Source organism: Ictidomys tridecemlineatus, chromosome 4 (assembly GCF_052094955.1).
Source record: "Ictidomys tridecemlineatus isolate mIctTri1 chromosome 4, mIctTri1.hap1, whole genome shotgun sequence".
Lineage (NCBI taxonomy): Eukaryota > Metazoa > Chordata > Mammalia > Rodentia > Sciuridae > Ictidomys > Ictidomys tridecemlineatus.
Genome location: NC_135480.1, coordinates 149,122,119 through 149,146,733, shown reverse-complemented (window position 1 = coordinate 149,146,733; position 24,615 = coordinate 149,122,119). Strand labels below are relative to the sequence as shown.

At 41.1% G+C, this 24,615-nt stretch overlaps 1 protein-coding gene across 1 annotated transcript; it reads right to left on the bottom strand.

Annotated features, from left to right (window-relative positions):
- Positions 1-3,789: 3,789 nt before the first annotated feature.
- Positions 3,790-17,609, bottom strand: Mlana (melan-A). Its single transcript, XM_005327962.4, has 5 exons — positions 17,469-17,609; positions 15,623-15,724; positions 10,697-10,793; positions 5,554-5,667; positions 3,790-4,127 (listed from the first exon to the last, which is right to left on the bottom strand). Exons 2-5 carry the CDS (start codon positions 15,697-15,699, stop codon positions 4,059-4,061), a joined length of 357 nt encoding a protein of 118 aa, XP_005328019.1. The 5' UTR covers positions 15,700-15,724; positions 17,469-17,609; the 3' UTR covers positions 3,790-4,058.
- Positions 17,610-24,615: the final 7,006 nt, after the last annotated feature.

Genomic DNA, 24,615 nt, shown 5'->3' with positions numbered 1-24,615 from the left:
TGGCTCCATAGCTTAACTATTAATGAATTGAGCTTCTATAAACATTGATGTGGTTGTGTCCCTGTAGTATGCTGATTTTAAGTCCTTTGAGTATATACCAAGGAGTGGATTAACTGGGTTCAAATAATGATTCCATTCCTAGTTTTTGTTTGTTTGTTTTTTGAGGAATCTCCATATAGTTTTTTAGAGTGGTTGTACCAATTTGCAGTCTCACCAGCAATGTATGAGTGTACTCTTTTCCCACATTCTCACCAACATTTATTGTTACTTGTATTCTTGATAATTACCATTCTGACTGAAGTGAAGAGAAATTCCAGTGTAGTTTTAACTTGCATTCTCTAATTGCTAGAGATATTGAAATTTTTTTCCATATATTTTTTTACCATATTTCTTCTTTTGAGAAGTGTCTATTTAGTTTCTTTGCCCATTGATTAATTGGGTTATTTGTAATTCTTGGTGTTAAGCTTTTTGAGTTTTTTGTATATCCTGGAAATTAATGCCCTCTCTGAGGTGCAGGTGGCAAAGATTTTCTCCCATTCTGTAGGCTCCTTCTTCATGCTCTTGATTGTTTCCTTTGCTTGAGGAAGATTTTTAGTTTGATACCATCCATTTATTGAATCTCACTTTCAACCAAACTCTGCCGAGAAGCTAGGCTAATCTGAGTAATTTAGTGAGACCCTATCTCAAAAAATAAACAAGGACTAGGGATACAATTCGGTGGTAAAGTGCCTTGTTCAATTCCCCTTTACCAAATTAAAAAAAAAAAAAAAAGACAAACTCCACTTTGCAGTCTAGATGATACTTATTCAGTTTGGAGACCATTCCTTTGAACTGTGATTCATTTGATTTTCTTAACTTTTTAAATAGTCCTTATTTTTCTCCCTCAATCCTTTTCAAGGAAATGTTTAACAGCATCAATGTATTTCTTCAAATTGACCTTTGTTTGGCAATCTAGAGGCTCTCAAATTTCTTGTTTTCTCTTGGTCTAATTGCAAGTTGCCACCAGCAGTGTAATCTTTTCTAGCGAGGGCAGGCAGGGATCATCTTTGGTATTTTTTCCCCAGTGGCTGTAAAGGGCGCTATATCATTTATAACCTCTTTAATTCATATTTTCAAGTTGTTGGGCTTTTAAAAAAAATTGTTCCCCAATTTTCCACATTCTTTCTTTATTCTCACAGCTTTTTGGGAGAGCAGTTTTAGATTTTCTTAAAAATGAGTATTTTCATTTAAACCATCAATGGGAGAAATCCCTCTGAAGTTCTAAATTTTAAAATGCTTTTGTCATCACTTGAGATTGAGGAAATTTTGATGCCTCTTTGAGTGGCTGGGCCCTTGAAGTGAAGCCATGAAATGAAAGGGGACTATTTTCTGTTCTTTTTAGACAAAATCTTCAGTACTCTAAAGTGACAAGTGGACCTGTCTGGATATTTACTAAATGCTGCCAAACTCAATGTTTGTAACTTCAGAAGAGGTAATTTTGAAGGTGTCATAGTCTAATCTCACTAACTTCATTTGGGCAGAAAGTCTTTTGGCTAGTTTTTCCCCTCCTTAAATTATGCCTGCTGTTTACTATAATAACTACATCAGTATCTCCAAAAAAAAAAAAATCCAGAAAAGTTTGAACCTTGATTCTAGCATCAGACAACACCATTGAGGATGGTGGAGGAGGAGGCAGATGAGGTTCTATAAAACAATGCTAACTCTGTTCCACTCACTGCACAAATAGAAAGTGGGATTTATACAATGCATTTGGGTAAGTGGAAAACACCAATCATAGGTAGAGAAAGACCAGTCATGAGTTCTGACCAGGCTGGTCCCCACCTGGCCCTGCAGGAGGCCTTGAGTATTAAAGTATTGCCATGTCGTCCCTCATTCTCTGCCCCAAAGCATGTCAGGGCAGAAAGGTGGGGCAAGCTGCAGTTGAGGATTCGGGTACCCATGTACATAGGGAGGCTCATTCTGAGTTCAAGTTTCCTTCAACAGCAGGGAAACTTGATCCTAACCTACACAAAGGTCACAAGGATTCCCCTTCCATGAGGAATCCCCGCCTTGTTTCTCTTCTCTGAGTTCAGTAGCAGGTGTAGAACACTGAAGGGCCTCAACAGATCCAGGAATAGCCATGGTTTTCCTTATTAGAATGTCAGTGGACATTTCATGAATTTTCTATGAGGCCAGTTAGTTTCTCCCTTCAATCTAAGCATTCCCAGTTTAGGAAGACTCTCCTTCAGTGATCACTACCCAGGCTCCTTGTGTCATTTGACCTTTCCATCTTTAGCATGTGCCTCCAAGGATTGCCCTGAACCTGGTTCCCAGTCCAGGAAGTTATCTGCAGACGTGAGGCTTCCCCTGTGAGGAGAGCTGGTCTTTCTGAATCTTGTACTTCTTTTTTCTTCCAATAAAATCTTACTCTCACAGTTTTACTCTGGCGGACTCAGCCCAGTCCACCATGTCCATCACCTGGAACACTGTTTGAGGGACTCTGTGAGAACAGACCTTCAACGTGGAAAGGAGTGAACCATCAGTGGGTGTCAGTCTGGGAGTCCTGGAGAGGTCTAGGACTCAAGCCACCGGTCCCTCTGTTGATGTGGAGGATTGAAGCTCAGGTGAGACCTTCCAATGAGGGAAGGAGATGGCCAGATGTCTAATGAAGTTTTCTCTATTTGGATTTTTTTTTTAAAGAGGGCAGGGAAGGGGAGTATTATCAACTGGTAAGTCCTGAAAGAATCAGGAAAAGGCAGAAAAAAATTTTCATATTTTGTTGAATGTCATTTTTTTATTCTATTATTTTCCTTCAGCCTAATTTCTTTGGTTAATGTTATGCTTATGTTTCCAGTGACACAAAATGATTTTAGGTGGTTTAGCAACTCAGCATTAAATAACAGTGGATCACACAGTGATAAAGCCATTGTTTTAAAACTTGCAAACCTTCTGATTATGTCAACAGCAGCCTGTAAGTTTTCTCTGACTCTTGGTAATTTCCCTCTTTAGCCAAGAAAGCAGGTCTCAGGTTCACAGCTTTCTACAACCATCAATGTCTTCCTAGGTTTTAATAAAAATAATCTGCTTTTATTATCTTCATTTTTATAGTTATCCTCTGTTTATGGAACATGATGCTAGTTTTCCATTTAAGGTAGTGGGTATCAATTTTGACCAAATATTTTATTTATTTTTTATTTTATTTTGGCCAAATGTTTTATTTAATGTGCTAACTAAAAAAAACTAGATAATAAATAGTGTGATATGTGAACACGCAGAAAAGCAAATTGCACTGTTGCTATACAAATAATGACACGGCTCCATGATCTCTTATCCTTTATGGTTTCTTTTGTATGTTCTTGTTTGAGAGATTCTGGAACCTGAAAAAGCTAAACTGCCATGGGGACACTTAAGACTGTACACAGACAGTGTCAAACTCTAGTGACTTCTGCTTATTTAAATCCTTAAACCACTTTTTTGGTTTAAGAGAAGATTCTTATCCTTAATTATGATAACATTGACCCTTAAAGTAAAATGTAATTATAACTTCATTATATATATTACTGAAGGTGGGGATCTTTAGGGTGTATTATTATATATGAAGCGGTGTGGCTGACATGGTCCAGATCAGATAAGTAGGTCTTTCAGTTCTTAGTTTTAAGCTTGTAAGTGTCCTTTGTGAGCAGGCTATAACACCTGCCACCATTCTCTGTACATTTCATGTTGGTCAAGAGGTTGCTACTTTAAAAATCTGAATAAAAGTTTGTAAGTTAGCCGAATTTCAAAAGAAATAGATAGTCCCAGAACACCCACTTGACTTCTATTATTCATAAAATAGTGGATTTAATAGCATTACTACTAGTACAGACAGTAGATATTGATGAAGCCTTTCCATTTTAATATTTTTCATCATTTCCTCACTTGATTAGTACTGCTAGTTGTCCTGTTACGAATGTAACACTGGCCTATTAGATATGTACATTGTTGTTCATTTTAAAGTAGAACATTAGATGTCAAAAGTAAGTTAAAGCAAAAGTGTGAGGGAAAGCATTTCAGCACTTCTCAGATGGCTTTGCTGGCTCTCAGGGTGAGTAAGGTGGAGGTGACGGTCCTGTAGAAAGTTTCTCATAAGCAGGAGGAGCCTCAGGGACCTGTGAGAATGAGAAAGGGAGAACGTGGGGCTTTGGCAACCATGTCTATTTCTGGGGAGGCATTAAGTCAAAAGAGCATCATGTTTATATTTCTGCTGTAGACGGAAACTTCTGAGTGTTCACATCTAATTTCCACCCAGTTAGGTAAATATATACATTGAAACATTGTCAGAGAGAAGGATAAAAAAAAAATAGGACTAAGGGTTTTCTCAAAACCTGAAAGTGTACTTATACCTGGAAGTCCCAAGTCCTAACTAATGAATACTTGAATTCTGTTTACAGATAATATACACTGAATCTTTACCACATAGATCTTTGTAGTTGTGTCCAAAGGTACATTTATACTACCAACTGAGCAAAAATGTGTCAGTCCTTCATTTCATGCTTAACATTCTAGGAAATGTTGCAGAGTGGAAAACTGAGGCACAGAGAAGTTACTCACCCAAGATCACACAACCAGTAAGACATGAAGCTAATTCTCAAATACAGTCATTTGGCTTCAGAGTCAGTGCTTTCAAGCATTATGTTCCATTGCTTCTCTACCAGTACCATCTAATAGAAATATAGTGCCAGCCACATATGCCATTTAAAAATTTCTAGTAACTACATTTTTAAAGGCAGATAAAAATTAATCTTGATAAAATAGTTTATTTAACCTGCCATATTAAAACATAGTCATCTCAACATGTAATCAATAGTAAAATCATTAATGATTTTCATATACACTGTCTTTGAAATAGGATGTGTATTATAGTATGTCTTAATTCAAATTACTATTCCAAGTCTCCATAAAAATGCATGACTAGTGGCTACTGCATTATTAAAGCACAGCTGTATGCAATTAATATTAGATACTTTTTTCCTCCTCTTTATGTATCTACATTGATGAAAAGGGCAAATGTAACTAAAAACACAACCTACAACACAAGGATATGTTATCTAAAACCAATTTCTTCTTTGGGTCTTATGTGTAGGGCTCTCATTATTGACCCTGGAAAATCTGAGTATGAAAAAATACAATTTAGCTGGTCATGATGGAGCATGCCTGTAATTACAGTGGCTCAGGAGGATGAAGAAAAAGGATTGTGAGTTCAAATCCAGCCTCAGCAACCAAGTGAGACCCTAAACAACTTAGTGAGACTCTGTCTCTGGGGATGTGGCTCAGTGGTTACGCACATCTTGGTTTAATCCCCAGTATCAAAATAAAACTTAAAAGATATAATTTGGTTTTTGATTTATGATAACTCATTTTTATTGTACTAAAATATGCATAACAAAATTTACCATTTTGATCATTTTTAGATCTACATTTTAATACCAGTAAATATGTTTACTCTGTCCTTGCTTTTTCAATAGAAATCATTTTGTTCAATTGAGCTAAAAGCAATCATATGGAAAAATATCCAGATGCATGATCTCAGCCTACCTGAGGATCACAGTTTTGGTTTTGAAAAGACAGTTTGCTGTCCTGATGACCAAGCCCTTCATATGGACATCTTTCCCTCAAGTTAGTTTGAATTCCAGCATGAAGATTTTTGTCCTGCAATAGAAATTCATAAAAGTGAATGAGCAAGAAATAACTGAGTCTGTTAAATAAAAGATGAGGCTAAGTCTTAAGAATAGGTTTTAATTGAGGTTCTGCAATTTATTTGCTCTGTATCCTCAAGCTAGTCACTTTACTTCTCTGACTTACAGTTTTTGTATCAGAAATAGGAAGATAATACCACCTATCTCTCAGAGTTGTAGGAATTAACTAAATGAAAAGCATTGGTGAAGTGCTTGACACCAGGTTGGTAACCTATTAATATTTTTGAAGGGAAGGAGAAGATTGAATCTATAAAATGAACTTCTTATGAAATTGTCCTTAAAATGAAGGTGAAACAAAGACTCTCTCAGGCAAATAAAAGGTGAGGGAATGCATTGCCTGTATACCTGCCTTGCAAGAAATGTTGAGTTCTTTAGAAAGAAGGAAAATACAGACCAGAAACTCACATCTACATATAGAAAGGAAGAATATTGAAGAATAAATGAAGGTAAAGTGAAAACTTATTTTTTTTATTCTTAATTGATCAAACATAGCAACTAGTTAGAATAATAACAATGTATTTAATTATATATTCTTATATATAAGTGAAATGATGCAACAAATGAGAAGGAAATACTAGATGATTTTGTTAGGATGAGGTATTCACATTACTTGTAAAGGGGACATGAATTAAAAATATATATTTCAAACTATAGGGCGGCCACTTAAAAATTTAATTTTAAAAGGTATATACTTAGAAAAGAAAGAATCATATATGAAATTCCATATATGCTATCATATAAAATGTTCATTTAAAACCACATAAGGCAGAAAAAGAATGGAAGACAAAAATAGGAACAAAGAACAAGGACAAAAAATATATAAAACAGTAACATATATAGTAGATACTGATCCCAGCTATTACAATAATCACTTTGAATGTCAATGGTTTAATGCATTAGTTAACAGATTAGATTGTCAATGTGAGTCAAAAACAAGATCCACTGTAAAAGACACATGTATGTGGAAAGTAAATGGATGGAGAGAGATGATATATCATGCTAACACTAATCAAAAGAAAACAGGAAACTGAGAATAATGACAAATGCCTATAAGTCCAGCAAATTAGTAGGCCAAGGCAATAAAGAAAGCCCTTGAGACAGGGTAAGTAAGAGAGAAAAAGAAAACACAAAGAAAGAGGACATTACTAAAGATCTCGTGGGCAGTAAAATGGTAATCAAGAAATACTGTGAACGTCTCTATGCTCACAAATTTGAAAACCTAGACAAAATCCTTGAAAGACACAATCTTTCAAAACTCACACAAGAAGAAATAAACCATGTTAGGCCTATATTCATCATAAAAATTGAAAAAATAATTAGTAGCCTTCGATAACCGAAAGCACCTGGCCCAGGTGGGTTCACTGGTGAATTCTACCACACATTTAAGAAAGAAATTATTTCAATTCCCTATAATCTGTTTCATAAGAAAGAAGCAGAGGGGTACTTTCTAACTCATTCTCTGAGCATGAGTCAAAAACAAGATCCACTGTATTAATATTATTGCCTTAATACCAAATAGTATTGCCTTAATACCAAATAGTATTGCCTTAATACCAAAGCCGGACAAGAAAAGAAACTAGTTCTCATGAACATGGATTCAAAAGTCCTCAAGAAAATATTGGCAAATCACACTCAACAATGTGTTAAAAAAAAAAAAGTTAGACACCATAAACAAGTAGATTTACTCAGGTATACAAGCAATTTGGTTCATGTTAAATCAATTCATGTAATCCAGCACATTAAGAGGCTAAAGGAGAAAAATCACATGGTCATATCAATAGATGTTAGAAAGAGCAAAATCCAATACCTATTCATGATTGAAATTGTAAGTAAACTAGGAACAGAGGGAAATTTTCTCAACTTTGCTAAAGAACATGTACCAAAAAACATAGCTAACAGTATACTTAATGATGAGAAACTTGAAATTTTCCCACTGATATCAGGAACAAAGTAAATATATCCTTTCTCACTACTCCTTTTCCACATCGTACTGGAAGTTCTAGCTAATGCAACAAGAAAGGGAAATAAAAAGCATACTGAGAAGAAAGGAAGAAAGCTGCCTTCATCAATTATTGATGTTTTTTTCTTCTAAGTCTCTGAACTATCATAGAATAGGAGTGTGATTCACTTTCCCAGTTTACTACCCATTTTCTGCATTTCACTCAAACTCAGTGTGCATGCTAAAATGCAGATTCCTAGATCCCACCACCACAGATGTTCCCCGATTTTGCATTTTAGTGAGAATTCCAGATGATTTCAGTGCAGGTGGCTCCTGACCATGCATTGAGAAACCTAATACCTTGAAATTCTAATCCACAATTCAAAAGTATTGTGTACTAAATTTCCAAGTCAAAATGTAAAACAAGTATGTATAAAAACCAGTGTCCAGTTCTTCAAAAATTATTTCCCACTCCCTGATGTGGAAACATGTTGCTGCCAGAAGCAGTCTTTCCTTTCAAAAGGTGATCTGTGGGGCTCAGGGGAATTGTTAACCAAAGGAGAAATTTTAGGTGATCCAAATTTTAACCAACCTTGCTACCATACTGTGGTCAATGGAAGTTGTAAATTACACATTTCAAAGTCAAGTGAAGATCGCTGAAGTCTCAGGTACCCAAAGCTTGTGTTTACTGTCATTTATGTTGTTCTGCTTTAAAATAGAAATAGAATCACTGAAGAGAAAAAGGGAGGTAATTATGTACTTAAATTGCAGTACTTACAGCACTATCTTTCATAATTTTACCTAAATATCTTAGACTGCTGATTCCCAACCTGGCTCTCCTAGAGATATGAAAGTCTCAAAACAAGATTTTAATGTTAATTTTAAAAACAAGTATGACAGCAATTTTTTTTAGGCACTGGAGAAATCATGGAATTCAAACACAAAATTTTTTATCTCATGAAAATTCCAAGCCAGGCATGGTGGTACCCACTTGCAATCCCAGCTACTCAGGAAACTGAGGCAGGAAGTTGGCAAGTTTGAGGCCAACCTAGGAAATGTAGCAAAACCTGTCTCAAAATAGATGTTTTTAAAAAAGGTCTGGAGCTCAGTGGTACAGCCCTTGCCTAGCATGTGTGAGGCCCTGGATTCAATCCTCAGTACCACTTCCCCAACACCCCCCCCATACCAATTTTTTTTTTCAGAAACTCTTTGAATCACTGATTTAATCCTAGAGGAATGGAAATTGAACTTGGACCTTACCAACCAAAAATGTTCACAGTGTCTGAGCACATGGCATTAAGATTCTCTGTTATTCTTCAAATTGAATGAATTTAAAATGAGTGTTGAAGCAGAAAGGAGAAAAATCATTCTTTGTGTTCAGTTACATCAAGCTAATAATTGCAGATGGTTAGGAAGTACGTACCAACATATTAAGTTTGTGTGACCATACTCCTTGAAAGATTAAACCATTGTGGATCTCTAAATACAAATATATGATGAATCAAAAACAGAAGAAATAAATATTAAATAAAAACTGATAAACTTTGTATTATATCACATATTTCTACCATGTCTAAGTGTAGAATAGAGCTAATGAAGCTTGGAGAAATTAAAATCTAAGGTTGCAAAGTAAGTCAGGGGTAGGCAATGAGACCAAATACTGATGCCACACAACTGTGTGACTGCTATGTGCCAAGCACTGGAGGTACAGTGTCCTGGTTCATAAATTGGGGGGAGAAGGTAGCTGTGAATGGATGGAAGAGGCAAAAAGTAAATAACCAGTTATAGGGTTATTGTCATTCACTCATGCTAGAGGTACAAATGAAGTTCTATGACAGAAAGCAAAGTCCCTCTATTAAACTGTAGTGCAGAGGCACTTGTCACACGAGCCCCAGTCCTGTCACTAACCTCCTGATCCAGTGTTGATTTGCAGCCCTCTTATTCAGACTCAGCACCTTCTCCTCTTTCCCACTGAATAAGAACACAACTAGAGGGCTCTGCTTGTGATGTGTCAGACCCCAAATTTGCCCAGTTTTTCATGGTTTGTATATGGAAAAACACTGGTAAGAAGCGCATTAGGGAAAAGAAGATACAAAACTGCCCAGTGTCTTGCCAAGGAAGGAAAGTGTTGGAAGGTGCATCTCTTGCTTTCTCCTCCTTTTCTTCATACTGCCAAGCTGTAGACCCACAGGCACCAATCCTGCACTCGTTCATACAGCCTTTGCTGAATAAAGAATGGGACTTTTCATCATCTTCTGTAAAGACAATACTTTTCCAAAGTTTCCAGGTGTATTAATAAGAGAGGGAGAATTACAATTATAGACTCAGTTGATGTTTCCCACTCGTGGGGAAGAAGCACCCAGTGCCAGAAGAGCAGATAGGGTTGTTGTATTAGCATCCTGTTTGTTGGGATAAAGAAGAAAAAGATAACTATTAAACCAAATTGATCACCTAAAGAGAATGGAGCTTGTTAAAAAGAAATAATAAAATAGGGATGCTTTGAACCTCTGAGAGGAGGATGGTCTTCTCATTGTACTGATGCCCAGAGGGGTTTTGGATACCCAGGCTATGTAGTAAGAAAGTTAGGAGAACCTGGAATTTCCTAGGTTACCCAGGATGAAAGATGTAAAAGAGACAAGATAGGAGAAGCAGTCCACTATAGGGAGTAACAACCAGGGAGAATATCCCAAAGCACTGGTAAATCTGAGGAGTCTAATATTCTGCTGTTCAGGTGATCACAAGCCCTTTTCTATGTGCCCCCATTGAACACTAGTACTCAGCTATTCATGGCAGCCAAGTTCTTAAGTTTGCTTCAAGTACAACTAAAGAAATTGTGCAAGTTCCTGATTGGAGTTCATGTCTGGGCATAAGGAAAGGAAGAATTCTCAGAAGTATAAAGTATGGAAAGATTAATCAGAAGCAGGAATCAAAGCTAGAGATGATCATGAGAATGTTTTATCCCTTTCCCCAAAAATTCAGAGAAAGGAGCAGAAAAGGAGTCCTTGATCTGAAAGGATCCCCCAGCAGTGGGAACTCTACCAACCGTCAAGTTTCTGTATCCACTTCGTCTTCTACAATACCAGCAGCCGATGAGCAGTGAAATTCCCAGGATCACTATCAGGAAGCCAATCCCTGCAGCCCTGGCCCAAGAGATAGACAAGTCCAACTTGGCATAGAAACATTATTTCAGATTGTAATAAAATATAAATCACTCTTCTCTCTTCATATGGGCTTTAATAGCCCCAGAGAAGCACCTCTCGGTCCCCAGGCAGTTTGCCATCCCCAACACAGGGCACCCCCACCAGACCTTCAGCTCCTGAATCAGAGACAGGTCCCAGTCTAGGAGCCTCTCAGGTGTGTACTCACAGGACCACTGCTAACTGCATGGCCCAAGCCCCCAAGTTCTAGGCACAGGAAGTGCCCTAGCAGTTGATCCTCATGTGGGTAATATGTCTATTGGAGCATAATTATCTTTTCTCCTCATCAGGACTGGTTTAAAGCATTTTCCCCAACTCAGTCCAGAAAAAGGAAATATAAATTAGCACTATCTGAACATCTACAATAAGTCAGGTGCTGCACTGAACATTCTACATGCATTAGCTTTTTTAATTCTCATAATAACCCTGTAAAGGTGGATGCCACTTCTCATCCATGGTTATCCAGAGATAGCAAATGACAAAGCTACCCGAGGCAAAGACATCTGCTCCATACTCTCCCCGCATCCCCTGTGACCCTGGGGAGAGGATTCTAAGCTAAACCTAGAGCAGAGCTTAATTTCTTATGGAAGGATCTGATCTTAAGCATGGAATGCCAATCTGGGATTAAACCAGCCTGGGGGCCCTGAGTCCTGTGACCCACAGTTACCACGAAGGCACTGGAATCAGGGCCTGGGGCTGTCACTGCCTGCATAAGATTGTCAGTTAGCTAGCATCTCCCGGATTTTCCACACAACAGCCCAATCAAAATTGAGAGCATTGTGTGTTACTTGTGGCTATAAACTTGCTAAGAAAGGCTCTTTGGATCTGGGTGATCTACAAGAGACTGAGCAGCTACAGGAGAAGCAAGGTTAAACAGAGACTTCTGGAGAGAGTTCTGCCTAGTACCTCCTGCCCCGCCACCTTCAGCTCCAAGCTACTGAGGTATCAAACATGTCCTGTCCATCTCCAAAAGGGATGCAGAGAACCACACAATTGCAGAGCTTATGGAAGTTCTGACCCAATTATGGAGATCAATCTACCCATTTTCTAGATCATGAAGCTGAGACCTATCAAGAGCTCTCAACATCAGCATCACTACCACCCTAGTGACTCCTGTACCATCCATCCATTGAGTACTAATTTGTGTCTGGCTCCATGCTAAGCACCCTGCAAATGCACTTTCATTTTATCCTCACAACAACCCTCTGAGGTAAATATGATGTTTGTTGTATGGCTGACATCAGGCTGGTACAATGCTCAAGGTTGCACAACCAGTAAGTGGTAGACTCAGTAATCATAGTAACTGGCACTAGTCACCCAAAGAAGGAACTTTAGAATTTAGGCCAGACCCAGGTTTTCAGTCTCCCAGGCCAGTGTTCTTCCTGCAGAAATCACTCTCTCCTAAAATGAAGCTGTCACAGGAGTGTACAAAGTGCTCTCATGACCGGAGGCAGCTGATCAAATTCCCAGCATGTCTGTGCTCTAACTTTACCCCGTGAGTTCCCCTAGAATGTTCCCAAGAACAGAGAGAACTCTGTTCTAGCTCTTTATGCACAGTCACACTGTATTCACAACATTCCCAGGTGACTGAGTGCATAAAACACAAAGGAACACCAGAAGAACCCACTGCCCATCTTAGCAGGGTTCCCAAGTGTCATCCAGATACCACCACCTGCAGCAGAATTAGCTGAGATTAATTTAAAAGCAAGCTCTGTAGACAATTTATGCCCACTCAGTGTGGGATCCCTTATCTACTAAGGTTTCAAAGCCCTTTTTGGGGTTGCCTACTTCACATTGTTCTTCCTCAATCTATCTGGTGGTAAGACTGTGAAAAGGATAAATATTCTCGGAGAATCTCAGAGACTTATTGCTACAGTACAGCTGTCCGTGTTTCCCTATCTCCATCCACCTGTTTATAGGAGGTCAGCTGAGGGCAAGTCCTGACATTGGTGGCCTTATGCATAGTCTTTCACTACCCTGCATAAAATCATGACGTTCTATGTACTCAATGGTTCCTGCCCACACAGACTGAGGTTAAGAAAGTCACTTTGTGGGAGCTTTGGTCATTTGACCTTCATACAGACAGCAAAATGTCAAAGGAAATGGCATTCTGCTTGTGCAAAGACCACTCCCACACATACAGGTCAAATGGGGTTTTGGGGGTTTTGTTTGTTTGTTCACTTGTTTTTAGGGCTAGAGCCTGAGGCTCCCCTGTGTTCTCAGGGAAGCTACCAGAGAATCCACCTGACTCTGCATCAGTCCTTTGTTCAGGATGCAAGACAGAAAGCTTTGGGCTTCTGTCAGAGACTCCTTTATATGATGATGGTAATAAACTCCATATGCCTTCTATTAAGCTGTTGTTCCCCAACTTCAAACCCACCTTTCTATGCTTGCTCTGAGGTACTGGGGTCGAATTCTACAAACCCCACTTCTCTTTTTGCTCGTTGGCTCCCATTAGCACCTAGAGGGAGTCCACTAGACTGGAAGAGGAAGAAGGGGGTGTTCCCTCCAGTTAGCATAGCCCCAGAGGCAGTTCTTCTCACCATTAGTCCCACTCACCAGCTTTACTTCTGCCACTCCAGGACCAGGCCTTTTACGCTTCTCACTAGCTGATCAGTGCCCACCACAGAGGTCTGAGCATTTAATCCATAGGCCTTCCTCTAAGTTCCTGAAGCCCCAGGACCAACTAAGCAGAAATCCTTCCTCAGAACTGTGGGTCCCATTTCTGTGGGGTCCCTTCTCTTTCAAGTTCCGACGGCCCCACACTTCCCAGCAGAGGCAAATATTTGCATAGTCCCATCCAATGTCTAGGGACATTCCTTTCAAGTGACAGGCATCCACTGCTCACCCACCCAGGGTGAGCAGTTCTTCGCCCAGCCCCAGGGGTGGAAGCAGCCTCCTGCAGTTCCTGCCTTTGGGTCCTCTCTGAGTCTCCTTTGTTTCCTCAGGCCCAGCGCCTGTTTAACCAGTTCCTTATTCCAAGGTTGAAATGCCTGATTGGTTTCTGTCTTCCTGATTAGACCCTGAGAGCAATTCTGTTTGGGCTGTGGATGCCACCTGGCCATTAGCTTCCCCAGCTGGGAGAGATGACACAGTGAAGCAAAAGAAAAAAAAAAAGAAGAAAAAACGGCTCTTTTCCAGCCTCCTGAATTGACCACTTCCAGCGTCCAGCCTTTGGCTTCATGGTAGACATTCTGATCTCTGCCCTAGCCTCTTGTTGGATGGGACTGTGCAAATATTTGCCTCTGCTGGCCTGCAGAATAGTGCATTATAAGCAAACAAACCTGGATTTAAATCCCAACATCATGGCCAGATACACATTTCCAATTTTCTCTAAGACTCTCCTCACATACAGCACAACATAGGGTGAGCATCACCACATGGTGGGTGAGCAGTGGATGCCTGTCACTTGAAAGGAATGTCCCTAGCCTTCCCTTTATCTCCCCCTTTCTATTAGTGAGACACAGAGATGATGACACACCATTTCTAACCATGTAGAAAAAGCAATGTCCAAGGGGAGTAATCAGAGAGAGGGAGGCTGGCCAGCTTGAATTTCATACACTTGGACTACTACATGGGAGATTAACAAAATTATATTTTATTTGTTTATTTTTGTATGGTGCTGAAGATTGAACCCAGTGCCTCATGCATGCTAGGCAAGTGCTCTACCACTGAGCTATAGCCCAAGTCAGAATTACATTTTAAAGAAGAGGTTGTCAAGTCATCTTACAGTAGCTGAAATAATATCCTAAATAATTCCATGTGCAATTTACCTTCTCCACCCTCCACTTCACTCTAAAATGAGCATATTTTTATTCTTGGGACAACTTGTTGAAAGATATTACCACCACCCCCTTCCTTAATTGACCATATAGGGAGTGAGAGACTCTCACTGGGGTCTTCAGAGGAAATGCTCCCAGCCTGAATTATTCCTTGGTATCTGATAGATTCTTCATGTTGCTTGTTCCTGTTAATTGGGTCTGTTGAAGATTTTTCAACAGCTGTTTCCAAAAGTAGAGATTTGCAGGGAGTTTTTAATAGACCACATAAAAGATGGTCCAAATAAAAGTCTGGCTCCTTGTCCTGTTGGAATCCCTGCTCAGAGGGTGGCGCCCACCCTTCCACCTGGACACCTACCCTTCACAGGGTATGTCCTGCAGCCTCTGTGTTCCCCTAACAGCACTTACACTTGCTGAGATTAACTCTTGGGCTGGTATACAATGCCTAGCACTTGGAAATGCTAATCACATAAATACTTATTTTTAATTAACTCATAATACCAAACACCCTTCTGTAGGATAAGGCTATAATGCAAAGGTCATGGCCACAATCTTCATCCTGAAATCAGTCCACACACCTGCACCTCATCCTCATGGGCTCTTTGGCAAGTCAACTTTATTCTGTCTGCAAAGCACCTTCAGGAGCCTGAGTGGAGTTGACAGAACAAAGTTTGAGGGAAAAAGCATCTTGATCCTGGGCAGGTGTTTTCCAGCTTGGGAACCTACAGCTAAGACCCCAGAATGTAGACAAGAATAGCAAGATGCCTGGGTGGTGGCAGGGAGAAGAACAGCAAGATCCAACTTATCTCCCTTCCTGTTTGGCCCAAGAGAAGCTTGAGAGAGCCCCCTTATAGGACCCTAAGGTGTCCTTTTATTGTCAGGGTTTTTACTGTCTGGGGAGATAAACACAGGGAGATGTGTACACAGGCTTGTGTAGGTGGAGTCAGCAGTCTGGCAAATTGAAAATCCTAGTGGGTCTTGTTTTGAACTTACTCTTCAGTTGTAATGTAAGAATAACTGTGCCCCTTCCTGAGGTTACCATAGATGAAGTGAGCCTCTTCTTGTGGCATCTTGTGGGGTCACGGCACAGGACACCTAACAGAGAGGCACATGGGCATCATTTAGTGTATCTAAAGTGTTTTTATGCAATATCTCATAAAGATCCACAAAGACATTGTTGCCAGGTGATGGGAATTGACAGGGGGACCTTCTGATTTTTCTCTCTCTGAGAGGATTTGTATCTACTTCTTTCACTAACATCCAGGACTTTAGAAAGTCCCTTCCACTAATGGAAAATTAATCTTGAAGAAGAAACTACACATGAAAGCCAAAAATATTTCAAACTAAATTATTATGGGGGAGTGCTCTTCATTTGTCTTCAATTTGACTCTGTATATAAACTTATAGCAAAAAGAAACAAAACACATTTCTATTCATTCTCGACCTTCCCTGACCTAGGACACTGGTTAATAAAACAAGACTTTAGTAACTCTTAGTAATCCCTACATTACTCACCTGAGGTGATTAATGAGATCAATTATAATGTTTTAACTATAATTTCTAGTAACTCTCCAGAGTTAGTATTTTATATCATTCCCTGATCTGGACAGTGGCTAGGATGAGATAACGTGTATTTCTCAAAGCATCCCCTGATCAAGCTGGGCCATGGGTGTGTAAAGCAGAGCAACCAAGCATAGTGTCTTCCAACTCCACCCCACACATGTCTTAGCTTGCCCTGTGCACATCACCCAAAATAAGCCAAGGAAGCTCAGGACTTGACTTTGCCTGACAATTTTTTTCCCTTTCACCTAGACTAATTTCTGCTTCCCTTTAGTTCACAACTCATGGATAGGGGTTAAAACAAATTTTTTGAGAGAGAGAGAGAGAGAGAGAGAGAGAGAGAGAGAGAGAGAGAGAGAGAGAGAGAATTTTTTTAATATTTATTTATTTATTTTTTTAGTTTTCAGCAGACACAATATTTTTGTTTGTATGTGGTGCTGAGGATCGAACCCGGGCCGCACGCATGCCAGGCAAGCGCACTACCACTTGAGCCACATCCCCAGCCCTAAAACAATTTTTAATATTATAATATATACAAAGAAAAATAAGAAGTTCATGAACCGCAGTGGTTATAATTAAAGTGAGCTCATTAAAAACCAAGAATGGAAACTTCTCTCCTTACTATTGTGTATTTTTCTTCCCTTTCGATTTCTATGAATTTCAAAGTCCTGATCCCCACAGAGTTATATTAATGGGCTCCAATTTGAACATCAGAGAGAATGGAGAGCAGAGTGGGGGTTTTACCACATGACTCCTTTCCACTGGGGGCGTTTTATGTGTAATTTGCCCTTCCCAGTAGTAAAAAAGAAATTATAGTTGAACTCATCAATCACCTCAGGTGGGTAATGTAGGGGTGAATGCTCTCCAAAATTATAGACAAGAAACCCAATTAATTCTGCTTAAATTGTTTTTGTACATCTATACCTCAAGCTCAGAGCCTCAACAAACAGTACAGGGACAGCAAATGCACCTCATCCCACTCAAATATGAGATGTGGTCCTGCAAATGGCAGGAGAGTTCATCTAGACAGGGAGCTGCTAGTAACCAGCAGACTGTCCTGCACTCCAGGAATAATCACTGTTCTCAAAAGTTGCAGAGGACAGAGAATCTAGGAAGAGACTGTGAATACCCAGAAGTTGGAGAAGTACACATGTTGAGGAGAAATCCTGTTAATAATTAACCAGGTAGGCAATGAGGGCAGCAGAGAGGTCCACCAGCATTTCCCAGGCCCTGTTCTGGAAGAATAGGACACAATGACAGTGAAAAGGGATGTCCTTACCGTCCCTGATGAGCTAGTCCTTCGCTTGCTCGCTGGCCTTGTGTGTGAAGATTGCTTCTCTGGCTCTTAATCTTTTTAACTTTTTTTTTTTCCTTGGTTGAGTCGCATGATAGTCACGGGTTTGAATTCCTGACAGGGTCGTCTGTAATTGCTTATTTGGCATGAAAGAAACAGACTTCATTACACCTTCAAAAAAAACCCACAGCTCACTATGGCCTCTGTTTTCCCCAGTTTCAATGCTTCATCAAATGACTGGGGAAGTCATTTATTTTAAATGCTGGTTCTCTGTAGGCTTGCTAGATAAATATAGAATACCCAGTGAAACTTGAATTTCTGATAAATAATGAATAATGTTTCTGTATAACTATGTCTTATGTAATATTTTTTAGTGTAAATATGTCCCACATACTGCATGGGACGTATAGTAAAAAAAAAATTTTTTTTCTGTTTATTTGAAATCCAAATTTAATTGGGGACCCTAGACTCTCCCTCATCTCTACCGCAAAGAGTTGAAGAACCTGTAAGTTCAGATCCGGAGATCATCCAGTCCCACACTTTCACATCCAATAAGAGCAATTAGAAGATCTCTAAAACTTCCCAAGCTGAGCTCCTTGAGTTCTTTGTGATGACCTGGGGTTAATTTCCCAGTGGGGACAGTGAGTTTCCACGCATTTACAAAGGGAAGATGAAGTTTTCTCTTTCAAGGTGGAATATGACCTACTATGAATCTGACTGAAGCCAGGATAATTGCACTTAACATCCAAGTCTACCTTGGGAGTCAAATGTATATATCCCAGAAGTGTTTCAGTGGGACACTGTAGTCACCTTTGCTAAGTGGCCATCAAAGACCCTCAAAACAAAAGTCCCTCCAGAATTAAGGAATGTGAGAGTTCTTATTGGCCAAGAACTTGAGTTAAGTGACCACAAAGCTCCCATCACCCTAACAATTGAGCCCTCTGACCCCATTCCTTTCAGATCCTATGCCTTTCCAGTTTCTATGCTGGTCTGTGGACAGGAGCTGCCCTGTGTGACTGCAGTATCACTCTACCGGAAACTGGATACTTCAATAGCCATCACTGGACTTGGTAACGGGAGAAACAAAACAGAAAAAGAAGAGTTGATCCTTATTAAGCAAAACTGAGGAAAACCTTTCTGAAAGAAGGAAAGATTTAAACAGATCTAAATGACAAGAGGTCAGCCATGAAAAGATAGAGAAAGAGGAATTGGGGATGTAGCTCATTGGTAAAGTGTGCTTGCCCAGCAATTGCAAGAACCTAGGCTTGTCCCCTAATGCTGGAGGAAAAAAAAAAATCCTGAAAGAAAAGCATTTCAGCACAACCAGTGTAAAGGCCCTGAGGCAGAACAATAGAACATGACTTGGTCTGGGTTCCCAGAACTGGGGCTGGCCCAGGAGACTTTGTATGCAAATTGGGAAGAATATAAGCCCCTGTTAGTGAATTGGAGAGAGCGATTTTAACCTGAATCTCAGTGTTATTCCCTGTAACTCCCAGAAAGTCCTAGTAGTGATTGCTAGTCTTCAAAGAAGGCTGCAGTTCTAAACTAAGAAGGCCAAGGTTTGTGCTAGGCTGAACTCTTCACTTCCCCTGGACCCCTGGATGACTAGTGGTACAACCACTGAGGAGAGTGGTGCTGACCTGGATATCAGAGTCAGGTGAAGTCCCAGTTCTCACTTGAGTTCTCTGGTGTTGGGAGCTGATTCAGGAGGCATCTTTCCAGGGTGGAGACTGCAAGGCTACTGTCCTAACCCCTTCCTCAGAGAGGGCTCCATGTCCAGGCCCAGCCTGTTGGTCACAGGACACCTCTCTCCAGTGATTTTTTTTTAATCTCAGGGAGGGAGTCCTGACAGAACTTTCACAGAACTTTATCTCTTTGGTTTGTGTGTGTGTTGCTATTATTTTTTGTTTGTTTTGTTTTGTACTAGGGATTAAACCCAGGGGTCCTTAACCACTGAGCCACACCCCCAGCCTTTTTTTATTTTTATTTTTTTGGTGATGCTGGGAGTTGAACCAGGACCTTGTGCATGCAAGACAAGTACTCTACCAACTGAGCTATATCCCCAGTCCCCCCTTTTTTATTTTTTATTTTGAGACAGGGTCTCATTGAGTTTCTAAGTGCCTCACTAACTTGCTCAGGCTGGCCTTGAACTCTCTTTCCCCTGCCTCAGCCTTCTGATCCCCTGGGATTACAGGTGTCTACCACTGAGCCTGGCCTCTTTGGATCTTTAAGTGGTTTGTGGCTTCTGAGTGCCCAGTCCTTCAAGGTAACATGACCAGGACAAACATGAGTATAATTCTTGAAATAAGGGTTCACTGGGACCCTCAGCCTGAAAGTCCTACCACATCATATTTTCTGGAAGCCCCCAGAACTTCTCCCTGACTAGACTCCTACTGACTGTCCTTGGACTGGCCTCAGCCTCAGGCTCCACCTCCAGTCTTCCCAAGCCAGGTCCTACCTGCCTCACCCTCGACACTTGCAAATGACTGCCTTTCCTTCCCTGGCAGAACTGTCCTTGGAAGGGGCTCTAGCTCACCTGCCTGAACTACATCTCCTCAGTTTGCAGGATCTTGGGCAACTCAGGAACCTCTGAAATTCTCAGCATATACATCCAAACCATGGGGTTAACAGTATTCCCAGGTTCAAAGAGATAATGCTTATCAAGTGCTTGGTATGGTATCGGACACCAACATGCTTAACAACAGAGTGAACTATTCTTATGAGATGGATGGTCATCTGTTACCTCTTGGTCCCAGCTCAGACCACTATTACATCCCTTGCACCTGCCTAAGGGTTAGAACTTGAACCCTAGTACCTTCTGGCCTCTGCTGGTTCTCTACTGCCACCTAGTGGGCATGGTGCCCCTTGCATCATAGGCCCATCTCCTGAAGGGTCTGGAGACATCTGATTTTTTCCAAAATCATCCTACTTACAGTGCTCAAGGGCCAGAATTCTCTTTACTCATCCTCCTTGGGGCTAGAAACCCTCAGTTCCCTCCACAAGATTGTGAGCAGACCCCAGAGCCATTGCCGTCAATATGGATTGATGCTGCTGAGACCTTTTGTAGAAGCTGAACAGAGCTGGCGCTTGGGAAGCACAGAAGGCAAGTAGGCAGCTCTGTGTGAGTGAGGCTGCAACAATGCACCCTCCCTATGCTGCACGAGAGCCTTGAATCCCAGTTCCCTTTGTTTATTACTTGTGTGATCTTGGCAAGTTACTTCACTCCTGTGAGCTTCAGCATCCTCATCGGCAAACTGGGAATAAAGAATAATTACAGAATTGTCATGAGAATTAAATGAAGTAATGTATATAAATCATCTAATGCAGTGCCTGGCAAGTAAATGAAGCTAGAGAATGGCTAGTGCTCCTGTGGATTTCCTATGAGTAGAAGCAGCTGGAAAGGGGCTGGCGTGCAAGCCTGGGAGCTCATGACCACTGGTAAGTGCTGACAAGTTAGTTACTGCCTGTGGAGGAAAGAGACCTCAGAGAGGCCTGATGGTGGAGAGGGAGAGATTAGAGAAGAGAGCAGAAAGAAGGCTGTCCAGGTGGAGCCTAATGAGGAAATCCTGCAGCCTGGGGTCAACTAGAAGACAACAGAGCCCTGTCTTCCACCCCCCAAACACCCAAAAGCAAGAGAAGCAGTGTTGGGTAGGCCCCAAATGGCTGTAGTTAGGCTCCTTTGCCTCCCTTCTGATGGGCTATGTTATTTGTAGTGTGTAGCCAGGGCTGGGAATTGGCTCTGTTATGGTTAGTCAAGGCCAGAACACTCAGATTCAGTACACACACACACACACACACACACACACACACTCAAGGTCATAAACATTAACTTGTGAGTATGTGCCCTTTTGTGTAACCTATTGGCACAAATCTTCTTTGTTTGGCCTGCATATAAAAAAGGTCTATGGGCTAACTAGGGGCCTAGAGTGGACCTGGCTCGGGGCTAAAGCTGAGAGTGGAGGCTAGAAACTGTTACCACCTCTGAATAAAGTATGTCTACTATCCTAACTGTGTCTCGCATCTTCTTCCACCTGCTGGGACCCCAAATCTGTTTCCTGGGTCTGAGCCCCTGTGTGACAAGCAGCTACTGCTGGGTTCATTTTTGGCTCCTTCTCAAGAAGGAGCAGGGAGGGCTCCATCAGTTCCCACTCCAGTAAGAAAGTTGCTGCAGGCGAACCAGCCTCCACCTGACACATGTGCACAGAAGCTGGCTCATGTGTGCATGTGACCCAATTCTCAAGGCTGTTCAGGTGAGCAGAGAAAAGCACAAACTATGTGGCCACTTGTGAGTAGTCACTATCAAGAAGAACGGCATCTTCACCTTTGGAGTGGGAAGATACTGGGGGGTCAACCTCAATGTTCGCTGTGCTATCAGATTATACTGGGGCCACCCTGAGTCCTCCCAGGCTGTGTGTGTGTGTGTGTGGGGGGGTACTTCTTCTCAGTGGGGGCAGGAGGCAAGGAAAACTCAAGGGAAGAAAGGCTTCCCTGGAGTCTGGAAAGATAAGCAGGGGTTCACCAGGTGTGATATGGGAGCACTTCCAGATGGAGGGTAAACATGTATTCGTCCGTCACAACTTGGGGTGAGGATGAGGAGGTGAGGTCAGGAAGAGGCATGGAATGCCCAGTGGGTTTGGGGAACTGAAAGGAGCTCTCCATGGCTGGAGCTCCAAGGACAAGAAAGGGAGTGGCAATTAAGTCATCACTATGTTTTGTTGAGGGCCACAGCCGAGTCAGGATGACGCATGGCATTTTTGCCAGAAGTAGTGGTTGAGAGGTGACTCCAGCGAGCCATTAAGATGAGACTTTTGAGTTCTCACGGAGTTCCCGTTGAGTTCCGGTTGAGCTCTGCGGGGATTCCTGAAGAGTTCTCCTTGGTTGGTGAAGTTCCAGTGGTGGGAGTTCCGGTTGGTGTGTGGTGTGTTCCTGGAGGAGCCGTGGGTGACGTTCGGGAGAGTTCCCGGGGAGTGTGCTGGTGGAGTTTGGAAATAAAGTTTGTTCCTGCTTGAGTGGCTCGTGATTTGTGCCCAGCCAGACTGCGGCAATGTTTGATCGGTATAGCTCTGAAGGCTTGGTGAAGGTTTAATGAAAGGCATGATCACTGTTTTCAGCCATTCATGGCAGTTCCTCTCATATGCAGGACTCAGAAGGGAACAGGCTCTGAGTGCAGCCCTGAGGGCCACACCTGGGGTGATAGCCATGGTCTGCAAGCCTCCCTGTTTGCTCTGAAGCCTTAAAGAGCTAAAGGGGTTAGGAAGATGTTTTCCAGTAGTACACACCTCAAATACTCTTCACTGGCCTCCCTTCTGCCTCTGGAGGCACTTTTCCAGCCTTCCCTGTGTAGTGACCAAACCTACAATCCCACAAGGCGTGGTTTCTAAGGAAATTTTTGAGATTCCTTTAGTTTTTGTATTTAGGAACAATGACTGTTTAAGATTGAAGACCTTTTTTTTTTTTTCTTTTTTTTTTCTTGGTTGTTCACAACATTACAAAGCTCTTGACATATCATATTTCATACATTAGATTGAAGTGGGTTATGAACTCCCAATTTTACCCCAAATGCAGATTGCAGAATCACGTCGGTTACACATCCACAATTTTACATAATGCCCTATTAGTAACTGTTGTATTCTGCTACCTTTCCTATCCTCTCCTATCCCCCCTCCCCTTCCCTCACATCTTCTCTCTCTACCCCATCTACTGTAATTCATTTCTCTCCTTGTTTATTTTCCCATTCCCCTCACAACCTCTTATATGTAATTTTGTATAACAATGAGGGTCTCCCTTCATTTCCATGCAATTTCCCTTTTCTCTCCCTTTCCCTCCCATCTCATGTTTCTGTTTAATGTTAATCTTTTCTTCCTGCTCTTCCTCCCTGCTCTGTTCATAGTTGTTCTCATTATATCAAAGAAGACATTTGGTATTTGTTTTTTAGGGATTTGCTAGCTTCACTAAGCATGATCTGCTCTAGTGCCATCCATTTCCCTGCAAATTCCATGATTTTGTCACTTTTAAGTGCTGTGTAATATTCTATGGTGTATAAATGCCACATTTTTTTTATCCATTCATCTATTGAAGGGCATCTGGGTTGGTCCCACAGTCTAGCTATTGTGAATTGTGCTGCTATGAACATCGATGTGGCAGTATCCCTGCAGCATGCTCTTTTAAGGTCTTCAGGGAATAGTCCAAGAAGGGCAATAGTAGGGTCAAATGGTGGTTCAATTCCCAGCTTTCCCAGGAATCTCCATACTGCTTTCCAAATTGGCCGCACCAATTTGCAGTCCCACCAGCAATGTACAAGTGTACCCTTTTCTCCACATCCTCGCCAGCACATGTTGTTGTTTGACTTCATGGTGGCTGCCAATCTTACTGGAGTGAGATGGCATCTTAGGATGGTTTTGATTTGCATTTCTCTGACTACTAGAGATGGTGAGCATTCTTTCATGTACTTGTTGATTGATTGTATGTCCTCCTCTGAGAAGTGTCTGTTCAGGTCCTTGGCCCATTTGTTGATTGGGTTATTTGTTTTCTTATTGTCTAATTTTTTGAGTTCTTTGTATACTCTGGATATTAGGGCTCTATCTGAAGTGTGAGGAGTAAAAATTTGTTCCCAGGATGTAGGCTCCCTATTTACCTCTCTTATTGTTTCTCTTGCTGAGAAAAAACTTTTTAGTTTAAGTAAGTCCCATTTGTTGATTCTTGTTATTAACTCTTGTGCTATGGGTGTCCTATTAAGGAATTTGGAGCCCGACCCCACAATATGTAGATCGGAGCCAATTTTTTCTTCAATCAGACGCAGAGTCTCTGATTTGATATCAAGCTCCTTGATCCATTTTGAGTTAACTTTTGTGCATGGCGAGAGAAAGGGATTCAGTTTCATTTTGTTGCATATGGATTTCCAGTTTTCCCAACACCATTTGTTGAAGATGCTATCCTTCCTCCATTACATGCTTTTAGCCCCTTTATCAAATATAAGATAGTTGTAACTTTGTGGATTAGTCTCTGTGTCCTCTATTTTATACCATTGGTCCCCCCGCCTGTTTTGGTAGCAGTACCATGCTGTTTTTGTCACTATTGCTCTGTAATATAGTTTGAAATCTGGTATCGCTATACCGCCTGATTCACACTTCCT